Source organism: Lycium ferocissimum, chromosome 5 (genome assembly GCF_029784015.1).
Source record: "Lycium ferocissimum isolate CSIRO_LF1 chromosome 5, AGI_CSIRO_Lferr_CH_V1, whole genome shotgun sequence".
NCBI classification, from domain to species: Eukaryota; Viridiplantae; Streptophyta; class Magnoliopsida; order Solanales; family Solanaceae; genus Lycium; species Lycium ferocissimum.
In genome coordinates this window covers 9,412,806-9,435,247 of record NC_081346.1, presented here as the reverse complement: position 1 = coordinate 9,435,247, position 22,442 = coordinate 9,412,806, and the positions used below count along the sequence as shown (strand labels likewise).

General features: G+C 37.7%; 2 protein-coding genes and 1 long non-coding RNA gene across 4 annotated transcripts; 2 read left to right on the top strand and 1 right to left on the bottom strand.

Annotated features, from left to right (window-relative positions):
• The first annotated feature begins 6,222 nt into the window (after positions 1–6,222).
• On the top strand, positions 6,223–8,062 carry LOC132058174 (uncharacterized). Its single transcript, XR_009415200.1, has 3 exons — positions 6,223–6,415; positions 6,770–6,827; positions 7,965–8,062. It is a non-coding gene; the product is annotated as an uncharacterized LOC132058174 (long non-coding RNA).
• A 1,187-nt stretch (positions 8,063–9,249) lies between these two features.
• Positions 9,250–13,253, top strand: LOC132055876 (probable myosin-binding protein 5). 2 transcript variants are annotated; one of them, XM_059447882.1, is made up of 5 exons: positions 9,250–10,384; positions 11,008–11,868; positions 11,951–12,171; positions 12,343–12,474; positions 12,987–13,253. In XM_059447882.1, exons 1-3 carry the CDS (start codon positions 9,655–9,657, stop codon positions 12,154–12,156), a joined length of 1,797 nt encoding a protein of 598 aa, XP_059303865.1. In that variant the 5' UTR covers positions 9,250–9,654; the 3' UTR covers positions 12,157–12,171; positions 12,343–12,474; positions 12,987–13,253. The 2 variants fall into 2 exon arrangements, with proteins under 2 accessions (XP_059303865.1, XP_059303864.1); XM_059447881.1 differs by having other exon boundaries at positions 9,252–10,384; positions 11,005–11,868.
• A 441-nt stretch (positions 13,254–13,694) lies between these two features.
• Positions 13,695–19,572, bottom strand: LOC132055877 (polynucleotide 5'-hydroxyl-kinase NOL9). The gene is made up of 9 exons (XM_059447883.1): positions 19,339–19,572; positions 18,035–18,132; positions 17,899–17,932; positions 16,206–16,372; positions 15,904–16,087; positions 15,481–15,661; positions 15,188–15,278; positions 14,454–14,581; positions 13,695–14,001 (listed from the first exon to the last, which is right to left on the bottom strand). The coding sequence occupies exons 1-9, from the start codon at positions 19,527–19,529 to the stop codon at positions 13,948–13,950; spliced, it is 1,128 nt and encodes a 375-aa protein (XP_059303866.1). The 5' UTR covers positions 19,530–19,572; the 3' UTR covers positions 13,695–13,947.
• Between the last annotated feature and the right edge of the window lie 2,870 nt (positions 19,573–22,442).

Here is a 22,442-nt window from a genome sequence, read left to right as displayed (position 1 = left end):
ATAAAGGACTAAAGTGTAACTCTCAATAAATGAGCAGATAACTGACCCTAACGACTTAGTACCACTATGCAAGTTGTGAGTACAATTCCCATAAGCTTTTATTCTCCTTAGCCACTTTTTCCAAACTCATTCTGCATCATTTCTCCTTCCTTAAAAACTGCGTTGTCCTTGAGGAAAAATGCTAGAAATCTGATCTTCATAACATGATAGTCTTCCTAGGAAGATTGCTCTTTAGGCATGTCTTTCCGCTGGACAAGAATTTGCCCATGCCCTTGTTTTCTTTTTTTTAATCATTCTTCTTTCCAGTATAGCCTGAGGTTCAGCACAATAGGAACTAGCCAAATGCACCACTGGAGGATGAGTGATAACGTCCGGTACTTCATGACATAACTTCAGCTGAGATACATGGATCGTGGGGTGAACGGCAACATGAGAAGGAAGGAGCAACTTGTGTGCCAATGGTCCTACCCTCTGAATAATCTGATATGGTCCATAAAACTTGGCTGATAGCTTGTTAAAGGTCTGACTGGAGAGAGTAAGCTACCTATAAGGTTGAATTTTGAGATATACCCAGTCCCCTACTTGAAGTTGCATGTCACTTCTGCCCTTGTTAGCCAAAGATTTCATCCTCTGTTGATCATTCCATAACCTCTAATAAATCTTCTGTAGTAGCCTGTCAGTCCCCACACTGCTCCAACCCCCAGATCACAAGCATCAGTTTCAACTATAAATTATTGAGAGTTATTTGGCAAGCTTAAAACTGGAGCAGTGGTCAATGCATTTTTCAACTGATTGAAGGTTGTAGTTGCCTTCTCACTCCATATAAGTCCCTATTTCTTTAACAAATCAATTAGAGGTTTATTGATCATTCCATAACCTCCAATAAATCTTCTGTAGTAGCCTGTCAGTCCCAAGAATCCCCTTAGTTCCTTCACAGAGGTCGGAACTAGCCAATCTTGTATAGCTATAATCTTTTTTGGATCAGTTGCCACACCTTTTGCAGAGATAATATGTCTCAAATATTCCACCTTTGTAGCACCAAAAGAACATTTTGCTTTCCTCACCATTAACTTCTGTTGAATCAGTAAGTTAAAGGTAATCCTCAAATGTTGTAAATATTCCTCTAAATTTTTGCTATCTACCAATATGTCATCAAAAAACACCAAGATGAATTTCCTAAGGTGATCCTTGAACACATGGTTCAAAAGACCTTGAAAGCTGGATGGGGCATTAGTGAGGCCAAATGGCATCACCAAATACTCATAGTGGTCTGAGTAGGTTTTCAAAGCAGTCTTTTGGATGTCATCCTTTGCCATCCTGATTTGATGATATCCTGATCTCAAATCCAATTTGGTAAAGATATGTGAATCTCCTACTTCATCCAATAATTCCTCAATGATTGGAATGGGAAACTTGTCTTTAATTGTCATCATGTTAAGAGCCCTATAATAAACACATAGTCTCCAAGAACCATCATTCTTCCCTACTAATACTACTGGTGATGCATAAGGATTACAACTAGGTTGAATGATTTCTTTGGTCAAGTATCTCTTGTACCAAGTGTTCAATAATATCCTTCTGTCTAGAAGAATATGTGTATGGTCTTGCACTTACTGGATTACTATCTTGCTGCAGGGGAATTCTATGATCAAAAGTGGTTGTGGATGGTGGTAATTGCTTTGGATCCCCAAAGAGCAGTTGGAATTCATCAGCAAGAGAATGTATTTGTGGATGTATTGCTTCCATTTCATTACTAGGATGTTCATCAGCTGGTAGTACTCTGATCATAAACAGTTGTCCACCATTCTGTGTAATCTTTCCCAATCATTTAGCACTCACCAACCTCGTATCCTCCTTGATACCCTTAATCTCCACTTTTTGACCCTTGTACATGAATCCCAAAGTAAGTTTTTGGAAATTCATCTGAATGTCCCCTTAGGGTGGTAACCATTGCACCCCTAGGATCACCTCACATGATCTTAATGGTAACAATAAGAAACTGTCCACAAAAGTGACCCCTTGCATCATCCAAGTGAGATCCTTACATACTTCAGCAGTTTGTATGTCCCCTCCATCTGTTACATTAATAGATTGAGGCCTCACTGATTGAATATCCAATCCAAGTTACTTAGCTAACTCTTCATCTATAAATTTATGAGTGCTCCCAGGGTCTATCAATATGTTCAAGGGCCTGTGCTCACAGTAACCAACCACTCTTAATGTGTGAAAACTCGAAACACCATTTAAAGCATGTATAGAAATCTCACTTCTCTCCTTGAACCTCCTCTTCAACTACTATCTTCTCCTGCCTTTACGATTATCTTCCACTCCAGGTTCTTCCTCCTCACAAACTTCTAGCAAGTATAACTGTTTAGTAGTTTGACACTTATGACCTGGAAAAAATTTCTCATCACAAAAGAAACACTGTCCCTTAAGCCTCTTATCACTCATTTTTGTTAGAGTGAACCTCTTGGTGTTACTCCTGTTTAAATTAACAGAATGATCTCTCCTTGGTGGATTACTATCTCTTCTACTAAATGACCCTTTTGAACTTCCTCCATAAGACCCTTCTTTGGTTTGAGCTTGACCCCCACTATATAGAGATGTTTTAGTCATTTTAAACTGAGCATTGACCTGAGATTCAGTATTTCTTGCTAGTTGATAAGCTTGAGGCAAGGAATAAGGTCTGTGATTTTTGACTGTGAACTCTATCTCTGGTTTTAACCTAGTGATGAAGGCATTAATAGCATACTCAGAAAGAAGGACCAATCTAGTCATTATCCTGTCAAACTCCTTCTGATAATCCTCAACTTGTCCAGTTTGTTTTACCATTTTAAGCTCAGCCATTAGATGTGAATATTCAGATCCAAACCTTTCCGTAAGAGCATACATATATTCTTCCTAGGATGGGTAGAGTAAATAAGATCTGCTCTTTATATAAGCTAAATGCCACTCAATAGCTACATCATCAAAGTGTATGAAAGCTACTTACACCCTTTGACTATAAGCTACTTCATCCAAGGAAAAGAATTGTTCTAACTTGCATAGTCATGCCCTCAAGTTAGTGCCATTGAACCTGGGGAATTCCATTTTCGTCATCCTAGACATGGTTGGACCTCCATGACTTGTGTTAGTAGATTGAGTTGTTAGTTGGTTGTTGTATTCTAGTAGTGTTACCCCCTCCGTGTGCTCCTGCTGGTGTTTGGCTAGTTGTGGTTGCATTCATGACTGGAATGTTGTTGTGGTTAGTATCTCCTTGAACTGGAAATGATAGAGTTGCACCAAACCCCATAGTATAACCAGCTGGTGAGAACTGAGGTAACCTCCCTGAAACATTTTGAGCCCAAGCCATAGGATTTCTAGAAGGGGTGTAAATCTCACCTTCTCTATCATGAGCTTCAACACTTTTTCCCCTGTCATACCTTCTAACTTCATCAATGGACTCTTTTAATTCTGCAAAAGCCTTTTCATGTTGGTTTTCCAACTGAGTTTGCCTGACTGTGAAGTTGGCTATCTCCATTGCCATTCTTTCAAACATAGATTTAAGCTCATTCATATCAGCAGGCATTGTTATCACCCACAGAGCTCAAGGAAAATGCTCTAATACCAAATGTTGCAGATTGAATGAGACAATAATTCGAAAACAGAGAAAAAATGAAGAAGAGGCTAAAACTAAGCTAAATACGGCTAGGGTATATTTTGATTCATAGAAAATAGTTGAATGCTAGAACATTACAAAATATACTATTCCAAAACCTAGATGACTTGTACTATTGCTTTGCTAAAGGATAAAGCTCGTACCATTCTTCAAGAGAATCTGACATAGACGAGAAAAGGACTTCTAAGTAAATAACCGGACTAAATGCGTAAATAAAACAACTTGGAATTTAAAAACATAAAGGACTAAAGTGTAACTCTCAATAAATGAGCAGTTAACTGACCTTCACGACTTAGTACCACTACGCAAGCTATGAGTACAACTCCCATAAGCTTTTATTCTCCTTAGCCACTTTTCGCAAACTCATTCTGCATTAGCCACTGAAGTAGCTGATGTAGCTACTGCCCAAGGAATTGTCATTGAATCGTCTGGTCGTCCGTGCACACATATATGATTTATGTGTGCTCAGTCTCACGTTTCGAAATACCCGCAGCTTTCTATACAACATGAATAACACTTGGATAACGAGTAGCAATTTAGTAGCTCAGTTGACTTGTACTATTGCTTTGCTAAAGGATAAAGCCTAGATGACTTGTACTATTGCTTTGCTAAAGGATAAAGCTCGTACCATTCTTCAAGAGAATCTGACATAGACGAGAAAAGGATTTCTAAGTAAATAACCGGACTAAATGCGTAAATAAAACAACTTGGAATTTAAAAACATAAAGGGCTAAAGTGTAACTCTCAATAAATGAGCAGTTAACTGACCCTCACGACTTAGTACCACTACGCAAGCTATGAGTACAACTCCCATAAACTTTTATTCTCCTTAGCCACTTTTCGCAAACTCACTCTGCATCAGCCACTGAAGTAGCTGACGTGGCTACTGCCCAAGGAATTGTCATTTAATCGTCTGGTCATCCGTGCACACACATATGATTTATGTGTGCTCAGTCTCACGTTTCAAAATACCCGCAGGTTTCTATACGACACGAATAACACTTAGATAACGAGTAGCAATTTAGTAGCTCAGTTGGTTCGCTACCTTAATTTTCAACTTATTGGTGACGGTTCGAATCCCACATTATAGCCCGTCCTCCATTTCCCCTTCCCCTACCCCTATGTAATAAAAAAAACATTAAAAAAAAACCTTAAATTAGGGAAATAGCCATACTAAATTACTAATTAGTTACTGCATTTAAAAGATTTAATAATATTTTTAAAATAAAGAGAAGTTATTGATTTGTGTTTTTTCAAAGTATCTTTTTTTTTTTTTTTAACTAGTGGAGTGCTAATTAAGTGAGATATTTTTTTAAAAAAAAAAGATGCGACGGCTAGTGTAGACAAATACTCTTATATAATCATAATTAAGATCATTAAACATATTTCGTAGGGTGTGGGTAATTTGGACCGAAGGAAGTTGTAGGCACTGAAATTTAGTTGGACTTAAATCCACAAATTAATTTGGATCATATTCTAAATTCGAGATATATTGGTCCAAACAAATATTATGGCCTAATATAATCAGATTAATTTATTAAGTCCAATTGTTATGGATTTACTTGAAAGATTAATTCAATTGGGCTAGTCGATCTTGTCGGACTTCACATGATGAGCCTACTCTATTAGCCCAAGGTCCAGGCCACGTATCAAGTGACGTGGCACGCCAAGTCAAATCAAGGACCAATAAAATCGTGTCACGTGCATAAGTGACAAAACATGTCAAGTCAATAGAAGAACCAATCAAATGTCGCCAAGTGTTCAAATGACATGGTTCAACCAATCATATACAAACCCTAGCTCTCCCCTGCAACTATAAATAGGAGTCTTCACAAAGCCAAAAGGGAGGAAGAAAAATACATAGAGAAGCTCTCAGCCGCAAGTCTTCCGCATACTAAGAAGTCTTCGCTCCAAGTATGTTACACCTCGGATTTTTGCACATTAAAGTCGCATCATGAGTTAGTCGACGTAAGTTCAAAATGAAATTTTGTTGAGGATAAAAGGGATTGATTTTATTAATAAAAATGGTTACAAGAGTCTATAAATAATATTAGTAAGTGGCGGAATATTTGGAGGGTGAGTGAATCAAAGAAGCATGAGTTTCGTCAAAAGTCGGCAAGTTGGGAATACGATAACTTGTACTTTTGGGTGAGATTAGGAGTGCTACACATGCTAAGCAAGTAATGATATGAAGTATTTGAATTGTATAATGGTCTCTTGTTAAGTTTGGAAGTCAAACGAGTTGTAATACGAAAGTCGACAACGGGCGCCGCAAGTTAAGTTTGTAAATTTCACTGAAATTGGGTCAGATGTCTCGGAGCTTTTCTCTCAATATACTTGGAGTTATGGGGTGATCCACCTACCAAATCGAAGGTCTACGAGTCTAATTTCCAGCGCATTTTACCGTTCGTCAATACGACATTGGAGTAGAGAGATATTCGCATTTTTGTCCAAGGGTGCAAACTGCCAGCAAGGTGAACGAATGAACATAGTCGGTGGCTTTATTTTGCCTCTATATGTACATAGCCTTGGATGAAATTTCCTTATTTCTTCACCATAAACGGACCAGAAAACCCTAAGTAATATTCTCAAACCTTCTCCCATCAATCATAAACACTCCTCAAAGCAAATCAAACAACTTCAACATGGAGAACAACATGGCAATTACGGAATTGTGATTTGTTCGCTAAATTGCTTCTCGGATAAGAACTTCACCTTGAAGGAACTTGGAGTTTGGAGTGATTTTGATCATCTAAGGTATATTTTAACTTCCTTTTGATCTCTTTGAACTTCTACAAGTAATTAAACCTAGAAATTTGGTGAAAACCCCGTAGAATAAGCTTTGACAATTCTTGTGAACTCTTATGGACTTGGCTTGATAGTTGGCTGTTTTATGTGGTTGTAACGTGTTGTTTGGAGCTGTGTTGATATGGATTGGATCGTATTGACGAGGAGGAGTAGAAAAGTAGAATTTGGTAGCGTTTTACGAGGAAATTACGCCACAAAAAGGCCTATAAATTCACGCCCATGAGTTGCTCGATTAAATGTCTAAATGAAGATTTCTATAAGTTATGACCTTGGTTTTGATCTTGAATAGTCTGTATTATGTAGGAAATCATTCGTAAGACGTTCGAGGACTCGGGAAAATGTATATAACTCCATCGACGAGGTATGTAGGGCTTTCTATTCTCATTGTGGCATGATTAGATTTCAAATGACCTTTCATTGAAAAGTTATTCCGCTAACTTGGATCGATCGCGTTCCATGATAATTGAGCTGACACATACTTATCTATGACTTGTACCAAATTATGATCCACATCTCCTTTTGGCTATTGATTAAAAGACTTTCCGTTCAACTTGTGTCGATTATTTCCCAAAATGGTTAAGCTTACCCTTTTCTCATGGATAGCTTGTATTGAAGTACCTTTCACATTTTGTATCCCTCTTGTTTATCGAATGAAGAATGATATTAGTTATGGTACTCTTCGCATCAAAGTTGAGTTGATTGTACTTCCTTTAATTGAGTTAATCCTTATCTTCTTGTCTATTGCTCCAAGGTGACGAACCTCTCGTCGTTGGCACTCTTTCCGATAAAAGTTGTGTCGATCATATTTCATAAGAGTTTGGCTAACTTTGGCTTCGTGAATAATTCATAACAAGATGTTTCCTTGTACTTTTACTTCTTTGGCCTAATGATTAAATAATGATAAGTGTAGCGACAATAATGATAGTCGGAGGATAACGACAATAGGTCACTCCGACTCTTTCCATGATATTTCTTCTGAAGTCAGTCTTTCATTGCACTTATATATGTGTATTTATTTTCATTACTGAGTCGCGCTATAGTCGGCCGGGTAGGCACTTATATGTGCACCTAAACATGTTTCTTGCTTTACCGAGCCGTGTTGTAGGCGGCCGGGTAGGCACATAGCTATGCACCTAGATGTATTTATTTCTTTACTGAGCCGTGTTGTAGGCGCCGGGGCACGTAAACGCAGCATTGCGACCGATCGATTGGGCAGATGATGTTACGATGATGAGCTCACCCCACAGAAGGATTTATTATTGTTATATGATATGATATATGCCTCCATAGTGAGGAATGATTTTACGGGCACGCATTTACATTTATGTCATGATTATGGTCACCCTCAGTGGCCTCGTTCAGAGTTTCAGGTTGTCTCTACATCTTTTCCCAAGTTATCTGTATCTCTTATGCTTATGCTATGTTTATACTTATTGCCTTACATACTCGGTACATCTTTCATACTGACGCATTTTGTGCGCTGTGATCATGCCCACAGGTACGGTACACGGATTGTTGTACCTTTCTCTGTAGGATACCAAAGTTCAGCAGGGATGTTCGCACTCCATTTTCCGGAGTTGCTGGTCAGAGTCATTATAGGATGCATGCATATATATATATATATATAGAGAGAGAGAGTATGGCTATGGGTACATCGGGGCCACCGTCCCGAAAGCCGGTTGATGCATATTAGTGCTCTTAGAGGCTTCACGACTATCGCTAGTGTACATGTATTTAGTTTGGCCTTGCCGGCCTTCTGACTAGTTGTTTTTCTTGGTTGTGGCCTTGTCGGCCCTAGTTATGCATATATGTGTTGTTGGGCCTTTTCTACTTGCAGGTTGTAATGATATACTTCTTACAATTGTTATTCCGCGGCCTTGTCGGCCTATGATTCATGTTACAGAGTTCAGATATCACAGTTGGTTCGCTCGGCCCTTCCGGTGCCGGGTGCCGGCCACACCCCCAAGGTTAGGGTGTGACAAAGTGGTGAGCCGCAAGTTTCCATACCTCTATGTTTGTGATTAAAGCTCGGCTCCGCATTCGTAGTGAAATCTCAACAACAAGTAATCCGTCCATTCAAGAACAAGCAAAGCCCTTGATTGACGGTCGTATTGTGAGGAGAAGAATCAGAGGATTACATCTTTTTATTTAAGATTTCATAAAGATTGTAACCCCGCACAAATTCTTGAAATCAAATATTATTCTTTGTCGCTATTTTTCTTGTCTTGATTATTATTTTCAGGAACGAAAGATTAGTCGTTACAGAAGTATTTTGATATATGGCTATGTTGATTGTCCGATATTGGAAGGTAAAGAACTAATGCAATGATTTTTTTATATGGATCGCTTAGGATTAATTGGCCACATGTTACGTGCCATACATTTTTTTATAATTGTTATGTTGGGATCAATTTGCGCGCATCTTAATTAATTCTACGGCTTATTTATGATTTTACATCATAAATATGAGTTCTTGTTAAGGTAGGATAAAAGTACAATGAAGTAACTAATATTTAATACTAAAAGATAATTACTCGTAGAATGATCTAATGTCAAATTTCATCTCATCATAATAATTGCAAAAATCAACATTAAATAGTTCATATAAGCAGCGGAAATATGTTTAATTCGGATTAACCTATAATTTCCTTTACAACAGCATTCTTAGTTGTACTCAAATATACTTCCATGTATATAATAAAAATGAAAAACAAAAACAAAAAAGAAGAAAAATTATCCCACAATACAAGCATCCGTAGTCTGCCACCCAAAGTTGGACAAAAAAAAAAAATTGTGCACCAACTCATATTATTTTTTGTCTGTCGCGGATGCTTTGAAGGTAGCACGATTGACGACCGTTAATTTAGTTAATTGATCTGCCAAGCACTTTCCTATTAATTAGTTAAACAAGAAAGAGTGACCATTTGGTACATATAGCTGAAACCCACAGCACCACTCAAATTTTGGTAACATTTGCATTAGGGAAACAGTCTTCCTTTTCACAGACACTAGAGAGAAATCAAGAAGAAAGTCATGATCTGGGGTATACTTTACCCACCAAGATCATGATCTTTCTAATTTGATTCCTTGCCTTTTGATCAAAAAATTCTAAAATATTTAAAAAGCACATTCTTTGTCTTGATTTTTGCTGTGTTTTTTTTATTAGACAAAAGTTTAAGGTAAAAAGAATGGCTTCGCGATCTTTCAAGGGCTTGGTTGAGCAAAAGATGGGGAGAGTTGGGTTTTTCTTCATATACGCTGTTCTTGAATGGGTGATGATCCTTATTCTTTTCATTGATGGCTTTCTTGCACTTTTCACCAACGAATTCGCCAAGTTCTTCGAATTGAAAGTCCCCTGCTTGCTCTGCACGAGGATCGATCACATTTTCATTAAACGGAACTCCAGTTTCTATTACAACGATTCCATTTGTGAAGGCCACAAGAAGGACATCTCTTCCCTCGCGTATTGTCATGTCCACAAGAAGCTTTCTGATATTAGGAACATGTGTGAGGGCTGCCTTCTCTCTTTTGCAACGGAGAAAGATGCTGATTGTGATAAGTACAAGTCATTAGTTGGGATTTTACACAAGGATATTGATTGCTTTGTGGATGATGATCAGAGAATGTCCGTAAAATCAGTGAAGAATGAAGAAGAGGTCATCAAAACTGGAAGTGTCGTCATCCTGAGGTGCTCTTGTTGTGGGGAGCCTCTGAAAATGAAGACTAAATATTCGCGGAACTCTTCTATGAATGGAAATCTTTGTTCTCAAGCGCCTGCACCATCTCCTCGATCTCCCTTAACGTGGAAAAACGAGGAATCGGGCAATATGGAATTGCCTCATATTCAGTACACTAAGCTCAAGTTTATCTCTGATAATGACTCAGATCTTCCAGATGATGAAGGCCACCAGAATGCAGGTACCTATTTGTCTTGACTATTTCTTTGGCTTCATGTTTTCTTTACTATCAGTGTTGTGGTGAAAAGAAAAAAAAATCCAAAAAAAAAAAGAAAGAGAAAAGCTCTTTTATCTAAATTCTACAACTTTTATAATTAGAGTTTTAACTTCTATCAACTATCAGTGTATATAACTTAAATCCTTGCAATTATCATTACGACTCAAAACCCCATTCATTGGTAGCACATATGAGACTCTTATTGTTGAACGGATAGTTATAATATTATTTGGGGGGTGAGAGCGGGGGGAGTAGTTACAATTTTTGCCCATTATCTGTCTTTGATGTTACAAGATTTGGTTATGGAATACCCCTTTTAGTCGGCTCTCTCATTCTTAAGGACTTACTGACCGGTAGGCTTTACGGCAGACCTACTTTGCTGACAGCTAAGATAATATATATATATATATATATATATATATATATATATATATATATATAGTTGTGCTTGCCCTCACTTAAAAACTCTACGTCCCCTATTAGAGTATAAGGCATGCTTTTCTATTAGCTGGTGCATTTTGTCATTCTTCTGACGAGAAGTTGAAACTAAGGCGTTAGAATCAGCTAATATTTCCAATGTGTAGCAGGTAGAGAGGATATTAAAGCTGCTACTGTCCCGCTGCTACCAGATCCCGAGGACATACATGATGAATCTTGCAAAACCCCAAGTTCTGCAAGAAACAAGTTCTTTGGGATCCCATTGTCAGACTCAGCTCAAGCCAGTCCTAAATGGCCTTATAGGCCCAGAAAATTGGGTGGTGATAAGAGTGAATTCACTTCAGATGCTAATGACACGAGTGCAGCGAACGAAGCAGATGATGAGATCGTGCATAGCTTGAAGAGGCAGGTCCGTTTGGACCGCAAGTCTCTCATGGCACTGTACATGGAATTAGATGAAGAAAGAAGTGCTTCTGCTGTTGCAGCAAACAACGCCATGGCCATGATCACGCGTTTGCAAGCAGAGAAGGCGGCTGTCCAAATGGAAGCCTTGCAGTATCAGAGAATGATGGAAGAGCAGGCAGAATATGACCAAGAGGCCTTGCAAGTCATGAAAGACTTGGTTTTGAAGAGAGAGGAAGAGATAAAAGTTTTGGAGGCTGAACTTGATACCTACAGGGAGAGATATGGAGTCATCAAGAAAGTCGGTAGCGAGGTATGTGAAGTTGATGCAGATGATGATTATCAAGAGTTGAGATCTCAGTCTGCATCATCCTTCAATGATATATCCGACTGTGGCAGCCCTCGTGAAGTAGATCAGAATGGAGTAAACGAGTTCCATATTGAACGTCATGAGGAATACAATGAGGGAAATGTAGATGAATCAAACCTTGATTTTGAGAACGAGAGATCTTATCTACAGGGTCTGTTAACAAACCTTGAGAAGAAGATTAAAATACCTCCTGATGTTGAATCTCATGCATTAGAATCAAATGTGATTCAAGACAGAGGTACATATTATCAGCCTTTCTTTTTCTTTTGATTCTTGTTGAAAGTCAGACTACGGATACTAAATATTGTTAATGTTTTTAGGAAATGACAATAAGGTTACTCTTACAAGAGAAGTGTCTCTAATTAGAGAGAGACTGAGAGCTGTCGAAGCAGAAAGTGGCTTCTTAAAACACGCAGCCATGACATTACAGAGGGGTGGAGAAGGAACCAAACTCTTGACTGAGATAGCTCAACATCTGCGGGAGCTTAGACACTCTGATACAGCAACAGGGGCAGCAAATGCATGACTTTTGTCCAAAAAGGTGATTCTTCCCAAGTGATTTCTCTTCTTAGTTGATATCCACAGGTAGAACTTCTTTAAAGCGGCGAAATGAGAAGAATTAGGAAGTTACATAGTATATGTGTGTGTGAATTTTCTATAGATGAGTGTTCGAAAGCTACAAAATCAGTTATGTAACAAGTGTTTTTTGCAGTTCTCTTTTTTCTTTTCCGTCTCTCGTGTTCTTCCACATTAGGATGTACAGTCTTGGAAGGAGCCCTGAAGGCTGCTTTGGCATTTCCTCGGAGCTTTACTTCCCATTGCCTAGAGCCTTGAGGTCCTTCAGGTAATATTATACTCCATGCTAGTATTATATTCACTGATCCACTTTGGATATTTAACCCAAAATTTGGTATCAGTTGAAAAGAAAACTAGCACTAGAAGTTATTTTGGAGTTTAGATTGTCAAAGAAGTGAATACACTGGCAGTATACGCCAACGTCTTCCCAAAATTTGGAAGAAAAAAAATCAATTTCAAGTGAAGACGTATTGGAATGTGTTATATCATTCTGCAATGGACCGAATAATGATTCCAAAGAAATTGATTGCTGTAAAGTGTAAACTTCTACTATCCTGATGAGAATTAAATGTAAGTGCTGAGTTTAAAGTATTTTTTAAAGGATCATCTCCTTATAAACAAGTACCATTAACTTAGCTTGGGTTCTTATTGACCTATGATCCTCCTATTTTAAAGCATTTTTCTCCTAAAAATATAATATCTAAGCTGTGGTTGAAAAGGTATATGGCTCAATATGAGAACACTTGATAGACAGGTAGTGATTAATACTGCTACTTGCAGATGAAATTGGCTTGGAATCAGACAACTTTGAAATAATCCAGCAAAAGGCATTATCCACTCACAGGAGGATTCCAATGAGAAACGAAGAAATAGTTTTGTTAAATGTAAATGTATATACGAGGTTATATATTTGTAAGATATCCACCCCCTTAAACCATCTATTTCAGACTTGTTTCAGAAGATGCTACAACAGGAATTTCACTGACAGCAGTTGTACACACATACTTGTTTAGCAGATAATATAACTTAGACGTAATTGAACGAGCACAGCAGAAGATGCGAAGTTAGCATAAAATGGTTCCTAATCCTCTCATGCATTACTTGGTTTTCCACTCAGACATATATTTGGTTCCTAAAGCCTCAATTACTAGAATCCTTTTTTTTCTTTTTTTCTTTTTTTTTTTCTTTTTTTTTGAAACTGGTAAAGTTACTAGAATCTTTTTTTTCGTTTTCATTTCCTCTCTTTTATATGAGGGGATGAAATACTCCTTCAAAACATTAGATTCATGTTAACGCCTTGATAGGAGCCCTATTGCTCTAGTTCCAATCTTGGCTTCTGAGCCAAAATCAGACTTTCGACAAGCTTCTCCAACTCCCCAGAGCTTTCATCAGGAGAATGCCAGTCAAGCACAGTGATCGTGCGACAACACATCATAAATGGTAGAGCAACCAATGCTAAGAGTGACCAGAAATTCCAAAATAACAAGATGACTCCAACAGACTAAATTATGCATATATAGAAAGTTTGCTGCCCAACAGAGATACAATGGTCACCCTAAAGTCAACAACCTTTTACAAAGCAAGTAGCAAATTATAAGGCCGACAGTTCATAAGTTTCTTGAATCTACCTTCTAACTAAGGTGATTGTCGAAGAAGTAGATATAACTTAGCATAATCAACCTTCACGAATGACTTCTACTAAGCTGTACAAGATAAAGTGAAGTTATCCAGATAGGCCTGCCTAAGCTGAAGGCAATACATCAGCGGACATGTAAGGTGAGATGCAGCCTTGTACCTAAGGAGAACCAGTAATTTGCATTAGAAAAGCTGTTCAAATTTATGAGACAATCGCAACTCTCATTCTTTCTCTAGTCATGCACGAGTTGAAAGAGTTACACCAGGAATGCAAGTCAACAAAAATTTGAGAAGTAAAAATGAAAAAAGAAGTTATTTTGAGTAACACAATCCCCCAGAAGTTGTCCTCTTCATTTTTAAAATGCTTTCTTCAACATCATTAGCCCCAAGCAAATCATGTATGTAGAGGTTCATCAGTAGATGTATTTACCTTGCAAACTATACACAACCATCCAATTATTTCTGTAACACCTTTTGATTTAAAATGTGTCCTTTACACCATATTTCTTGTGCTCTAATTCTTCTTAAACAACATAAGCATACAAATAAACAAGTAATGTAGCAAAGAACAGAAAAAGAATAAAACAAGGAACGACGGGGAATGACAATTACCTGCAACAAACAAGTAGGAATTTCGATAAAGCCCTGCAATAGAAGATCCACCTTCTGCAGACTGCTTTTTGGAACAGGGGTAATTACATAGAGTACATGCTTGAAAGTGTCAATGGCACGCACTATTCCTGAATCATTTTAACGCAGGGAGAGAAAGGAAACAATGAGAGGAAAGTGAAATCCAATAACAACATCATGTTTACGCTTATTAGAAACATAAGACATTGCCATTAACAGTAAACAGACATGTCTAGATCTAGTTCTATGGTTGGGCATCGCAAGATTCCTCTAGCTAATAAAGGCGGCAGAGTTAGTAGTGTGAAATAAAGTTCAATGCGGACAATCAGTAACAATAACACAAACTTCTGCATCATCACATACAAGTGACCATATTTAATCTTGCAGAAACGGATCCAACAAGCAAGATCACTGTTAAGTGATGCAATAGTACACAGTACTATTTACTAACTTCATTCATTTTAAAACTAGGTCATTCGCACCATATTCATGCTTCTAGCTCTCATGGTTCTTCAACTACCCTATTTCTAGCTAAACATTTAAGATTTCAAATATATAAACAATGTGACCATTCGAAACAATGAAGACTTCCTAGACGAAAAAAAACAACTAATTGTCCATTCAAAAGAAGCGGAACTAAACACTGAAGACTTCTAGATTAAAAAAAAAAGGCAACATTACAACACGAGTGTGGGAATCTTTTTGCCATAACTTACCCAAGCCCATGCAGTCAGGAAAATTTTCAGAATCAACTGCCAAGCCAACAATAGTTGCATTCAAACTGTAGAAAACCTCACTCTTCGGAACCTGGCATACAGATATAGAACCAATTAGAACATGACAGAAATATCTAGACGTCCTTGTTTGAATAAGACTGGAATAATACTTAACTAAATGAATTATGAATATATAGGAGGAGGAAGTAGATATGGATGACAATGCTCTTGGCCGCCATCAAAGTAACAAAGCATTGCATCTAGAGCAGGTCATTCACCATTGCTAAACCTACCTCACAATGAAGGTGTTTAATTTTGATACTTGATATAGGAATCTCGTATGGAGGGTGGGCAGCTAGTGCTCGTGAGAGTTCTTTGATTGTTGAGATTTTCATATCACTTGGAAAGCATTGTCGGAAATAGGCCATAACACGTAGATCACGCAAAAGACGTGCATCCTTCTGTACAAGAACCCTGGAAAAACACATGAGAGGACTAAGAAACAAGGGGGATATAAATTGTTGAAGGAGCAGAAACAACTCCACCAATTAAGAAAAAATTCTGAAATTTGTCAAAGGAATATGAACTGAGATGTGGTGTGTTTTTCTTTTCTCTCCCTCTCTCTCTCTGTCAAGAGAATTATTTTCAATGTACAAGAAACATAACTTCAATTGTCTGATGTAAGAACTAAAAAGAGAGAAAAGATAAACTCATACGATCTGTTAAAAGAGTCCTGACGAGCAGAGTTGACCTCAATTAAAGTTGCAACAGCACCATTACCATCATCCAACCAAAATGCACCAGCTGGAAGATTTTTGTTCACAGCTGATATGCAAATCTTAACAACATGGGTAGGAGAGATGTATTTGATAATATCCACAAGAATGTCATAGCCAATACCTATAAGACAAGAAAAGCAGAATCACGGTTGATCATGAAAATTGTGACCAGATCGATGAAAAAACGGATCACACTAGCCTAAATTAAATCGAAAGCAAGTTAAAAAAAAATAGCTTGCCTTTCACCCAGCCTGTTGTGTTAATGACAAGGGGTACCCCAGCATTTCCGGGACTTGAGCCATTGCTCAACAAGTACGTTCTCCGGTAGTGATCATACAAGGCAAAAATATAAGCCAAATATGTTTTGGGATCTCTCTTTGAGGATATGTCACCAAAAAAGAAGCATCTGAGAAAGAATATTTGGAGTCAAAATCAAAATCAAAATAAAGCAAATTTTGGTCTTATTAACAAAAGAGGATGAAATTTCTTTCATTCAGGTGTCATATATTTCAATTACACAGCTTATGCACAACTTAGCTTACAGACCTCCCAAAGACAGAAGGAAGTAACTTTTCCAGTCTCATGCAACAAACTAATAAGGCATCTCTCTCTTCAAGCAAGACCTGGATAACACTAAACCTATGGCACACGATCTCAAATGCTAGGTATGTTTGCTATTGGAGTCCAGACGGCCATTCTCCATTCAAATTTGTCCTCTTTACACGAAACGAAAATTAAATATGTTAGTTCTTAGAATGCAAGTTCAATGATGGGAGTCAAGTAGAGGATGAGGACGTGCAGCTGGATACTCAGGTCATCCCGAAGAAAGAAAGTTTCAAGTACCTGGGGTTGATCATCCAAGGGACTGGCGAGATTGACGACGATGTCACACATCGTATTGGAGCGGGATGGATGAAATGGAAGCTCGCATCGGGGGTGTTGTGCGATAAGAAGGTGCCGCCTATTCTAAAGGAAAAGTTCTACAAAGCGGTGGTTAGACCGGCTATGTTGTATGGGACGGAATGCTGGCCACTTAAGAAAGCTCATGTCCAGAAGATGAAGGTAGCTGAGATGCGGATGCTGAGATGGATGTGTGGGCATATCAGGAGAGATAGGATTCGGAATGAAGTGATTCGGATAAGGTGGGTGTGGCCCCTGTGGTGGATAAGATGCGGGAAGGGAGGTTGAGGTGGTTCGGTCATGTGCAGCGGAGATGCGCCAGTGAGGAGGTGTGAGAGGATGGCAGTGGTAGGCCTGAAGAGAGGGAGGGGTAGGCCAAAGAAGGCCTGGGGAGAGGTGATTCGGTAGAACATGGCGCTACTTCAGCTTACCGAGGACATGACCAGTGATAGGAGGGGGTGGAGGACGAGTATCAGGGTAGAGGGCTAGTGGGGCTCCGCGAGGTTTCCTTTCTCGTATTAGGAGTATTTTTATCCTGCTTCTATGTGTTGGGTCTTGTCTATCTTTCTTTGTTTTATCATGACTTCGTTGCTTTCTTGCTATTTCTCATTTTCGCATTGCTTTGATTTGCTTGTCCGTATCTGACTCTTTTCCCTTGTTTTTCCTTGTTTTCTTTTGAGCCGAGGGTCTTTCGGAAACAGCCTCCCTACCTTCCAAGGTGGGGGTAAGGTCTGCGTACACTTTACCCTCCCAGACCCCATATTGTGGGATTCAACCGGGTATGTTGTTGTTGTTGTGTATTGATCATGGTTAAAAATAATAAATGAGTATATCATATCACTCTTCCTATTTTTTCCTGCAGCAGGACAAAGATGGCGATACTGGAGAGGGGAAGAAGGGTTCTAAACTCTTCCAAGAACAGAGAGCGTAAGGAGTACACAAATTTTAAGCATGCCTTTTGCTAGTTAAAGAAGTAACAACAGAAGTGAATAAATGGCACAAAACTTTGCTTTTCCAAGACAACAATTATACCTCTCAGGAGTTTTTAGGCATGGAATTGACAGATCTGATGCAGAAAGACAAGACAAGACAAGAGATGAAAGTGAATAAAAGCATCACTGGAGAAGCCAAACACAAACATCTAACAGTTCAGGAATAATTGGTGTACCTGAAGTTATTTTGTCAATTGTAGTAAGGGATAACAAACCAGGTGGAGTAAACTCTGTCTGCCCAACATCTGTATCCAAATAAGCGACTTTCTTGTATCTGAAAAGCCAAAGACAGTTTATTATCTGAACTTGTGCTTCTGTACTCAAAGTTCTCAAAACCTACTATGATCAACATGTTATACTTATCAAATTCAAACAAAAAGGACACAGAGCCTCTCATGAACAGCCAACGGTAATAACAGAAAAATGTGATCGTCCACAAGTATCAATAATACAGAGAAGATGGGTTGTTGCTCATTATTCAATTCAGACAAAAAGGACACAGAGCCTCTCAAGGATAATCAATGTGGGGTACAAAATTCATGATGCCGAACTCATTTGCTTCATCCTATAAGTAGCTTCCAAATAGATTTGAAATTTCCTATGAATCCCTAGTTGTCTTGTTTCTGTTAGCCTATCAATTATTCCTAAATTAAACATGCTAAATCTAGAACAGGACGTGCAATCCTTGAATTTGATGCCCCCAAGGATTCTCTTCTTTATTCTAGACCACGAGAGTTATTTCTTCTGATCGCCATCTTTTTACAAGTAATAGGACATTCTTTTTAAACCATAAACAAGTAAACAGCCTTTTTAAGGTAACCATGAAATAAAAAAGCAGATTCTTTTTTTATTTATGAAAAACTAACGAACCAAGAAAGCAGAAAATTGGGACTGTTATTCAAATGAGGCAACAATTCCAGCAAGTACATTCACAAATTTCAAACTTGCAAAAAAAGAAAAAAAAAATCATCATTCGGGCAAGATACAATACATAGCACGATTCCATCAATTCAGTAAACATACACAGTAATAAAAATAACAGGCTGTTAGCTCAAGTGCTAACTTTACTAGTTGACCGCCATATGTTTGAGAAAATGAATAAGAGAAACCTCTGAAGAAGAACTTTGAACTCTCTTTTGTTTTCAAATTGATCTGAACTTTCTTTTTAAACCATAAACAACCTTTTACAATAACAATGAAACAACAAAGCAGGGTCTTTTTTTCATTTATGAAAAAGCTAAGGAAATAAGAAAGCAGAAAATTGAGAGGACCAATTCCAAGAAGTACATTCTCAAATTTGAAACTTGCAAGAATAAGGAAAAAAATTCATCCATTCAGTCAAAATATAATACATAGCAAGATTCCATCAATTCAGTAAACATAAACATACTATATATAAAAAATAAAAGGTTGTTAGCTCAAATGTTAACTTTACTATTATGACTACCATGTGTTTGAGAAAATGAAAAAGAGAGACTACCTGTGAAGAAGAACATTGACGAGGAGACGAGAGAAAGTGGTCTTGCCGCTATTTTTAGGACCGCAAACAAGGGCAACAGGGGCCGGAGAAGTGGTAGAATCATAAGCTACTGTGTCGGCTGCATCAGACCACTCCTTCGGTATGAATATGTTTGCCGATTGCAACTCCTCGTTGTCGCCAAAGGACGCCATGTTTGATTGTTTGCACCAAAGTGTGTTCTATATATTATACCACAGCAGTAGGGGTGTGTGTATGATGTTGTTCAGTAAAACTGGAATACACCAAGGCACGTTTTCCGTGTGGTGTATCGGGTCGGGTACAAGCCCAATTTCTTTTCTTTTTAAATATCTTTTTCTTTTTACTTTTGGGAAAACTTCTAATGACTTTTTGTAAATAGGCGGAATATATTGATAGCCTTTTAAACTTGTCAAATATGTTTTATTTAGGTATTCGGATTATGGTATGTTTTAATTAAGTACCTGAACATGATAAAGTGTTCATATTGTACAGTTTCGGCTCAAATTTAACGTTTATGCGTGTTAAACATCTATTACGTGAATAAATTAATCACTTAAAATATAATATCTCCTACACATTAATATTAGTTGGAACATGATTGAGGTTTTACAACTTATTGAGACCCATGTGTATGAATTAGATTATAAGCAAAACTTCTAACGATTAAATATTAGCTACAACGTTAAAAAATTCTAATTACCTCTCAATAATCGAGTCTAACTCTTATATTAATAGCATCTAAGTATTTAAAGCATATATACATTGGTTATGAGTGGTGCTAAGTGGTGCAAGTAGAATTTGTAAAAGCAAGTTTGATTGTAAAGCCGTATTTAAAATTTATATTACAACAACAACATACCCAGTGAAATTCCACAATGTGAGGTCTAGGGAGAGTAAAGTGTACGCAGACCTTAGTTTAGGGAAAGTAAAGTGTACACAGACCTTACCCCTAACTCGGAAGATAAAGAGGTTGTTTCCAAAAGACTCTCGGCTCAAGAGAAGACATGACGAAAAAAGGTCAGATAAGCACAAACAGTTCAAAGCAATATAAAAATGAAACTAACAAAAGCAAAAAAGTCATGATAAAGTAATCTGAGAAAAAGAAGCAGCACCTACCACAGATAAATAAGATACTCGAAGTACAAGAAATAATATATAGTAGCAAAAAAAATACATTTTAATCTAATTAACGAGAAGTCGATTAGTATTCCATCTCAATATAACAACATGCTAATATATATTATAATTTAATTATTTCATCTTTTAGCTAAGATTAGCAGCAATTAAGAAGGCAACAAAGAGTAGCTCCTAATTAAGTTGGCAGCAGAAGAGCAGAACCAATTAGAACCGACACATGCATGACATAAAGAATAACTTACCACATGTCTAAATTACTATTCCACCTTTATTTCCCAATTTAATTTCTGCTTCTAATAAAAATTAGATTTATGGGGCTTGATAGACACACTTGAGGACGAGTTCAGGGGTTTAATAGAAATAACAATTAGTTGAGGTGCTAAAAAAAGGGGGGACAAGTTTAGGGGGCCACATATGCATTAAGCCTATTAACTATCTATAAAAATTTGAATATTAACCAAATAGTTATTGTATATTAATATGATGTCATTGTAGGAATTCATAAATTTTTAATTTTGGATCTATCTCGGCCTCTCCCAATCAGAAGGTGGCTTACATAAAATGAGAAATCTACTAAATATGTATAAAAGTTTGACTATGAAATCAGTTATTATTTTCTATTAATTTAAGGCCTTCGTAGGAACCCATTGACTATAAATCTTAGATCAGCCTCTATCCCTCAGCCTTGCTGCCAAAAGGTGGATTAAATGAAGAAAAAAGTATTATCAGGACTACACCTTTAATTAATGGAATTCTACTTATATTTAAAAAAAAAATAGGTTTCTCTTATTTATTATCTATTTAATTTATTTATTTATTTATTATCATTATGTTGCATAAACAATAAAGCTTAACACGTAGTACTTTAAACTTATCAAGGATATTCCATTTGACATTTAACTAATCTTGTTCCAATTGAACACTGATATCCTACTGATACACCTCGACTAAGTCGCGCAAAAAATGGTAAAGGAAATGCATTGCCAATGATTAATGACAGAGTTCTCAGCCTGAAAATAGGTTATGAACACAAAACTAGATAGCATGACGTCTTTTATGGCTACATATAGGGGATAGCATGATATCCTTTATGGCTATATATATGAGATCGTTCTCGCAACCAAGGACCGGTCGTAGGCGTACAAAACCCTGCACAAAGAAGTTCTAGTGTAGCGGACGGTCTTAGGAACTCAGGTAGGAAACTCGGGTGTTGGAGCGGTAATCCCGGGTATAGTATACAAAACAACCGCTACTACTTCACCTCTTGTCACGATAGAGTGGATAATGAAACATTTGGACGAACATGATAACCGGATCTATCATATTCCCCGAGCCCCTCTGGTCATTAAAGCTATTGACATGCAGATGTATTCACAGCAACCCTATAAACCAAGTGCGGCGCCCTCACTGATCCAAACGAAATTTAAGATGCTCGAATTGTCCAAATACGATGGTACTACAGATTCCTGAGATCACATCATGACATACATCACAGGGTTAAAGGGAAATGAGCTTCCCCGAGAGGAAATAGAGTTTGTGCTGGTCAAAAGGTTTGGAGAGACACTATCCTCGTATAGACTCCTACCATGCAATTCCATGGGTTCATTCGCGGCATTGGTCGATGCCTTCATGAAGGCATACATCGGGGCACAACAAGTGGAGAAACCAATGAAAGACATTTTTGTTATCAAACTGGCACCGAAGAAATTGATCCACGAGTTTGTGGACAGATTTCAACGGGATAAGATGTTGCTACCTAGAGTTCCAGATAGCTTGGAAGCAACGGCCTTCCATGATAACCGTAATACTGAGAGTTCAGAAGCAACACAAAAGCTCAAAGAAAGTTTAAGGGAGTTCCCTCCCACTACTTTGTGTTAGTATACTGTGTTCAGTAAATCAAAAAACCAGAAAACCAGAAAAAAATTACGAAATTAAAAAAAAATACAAGG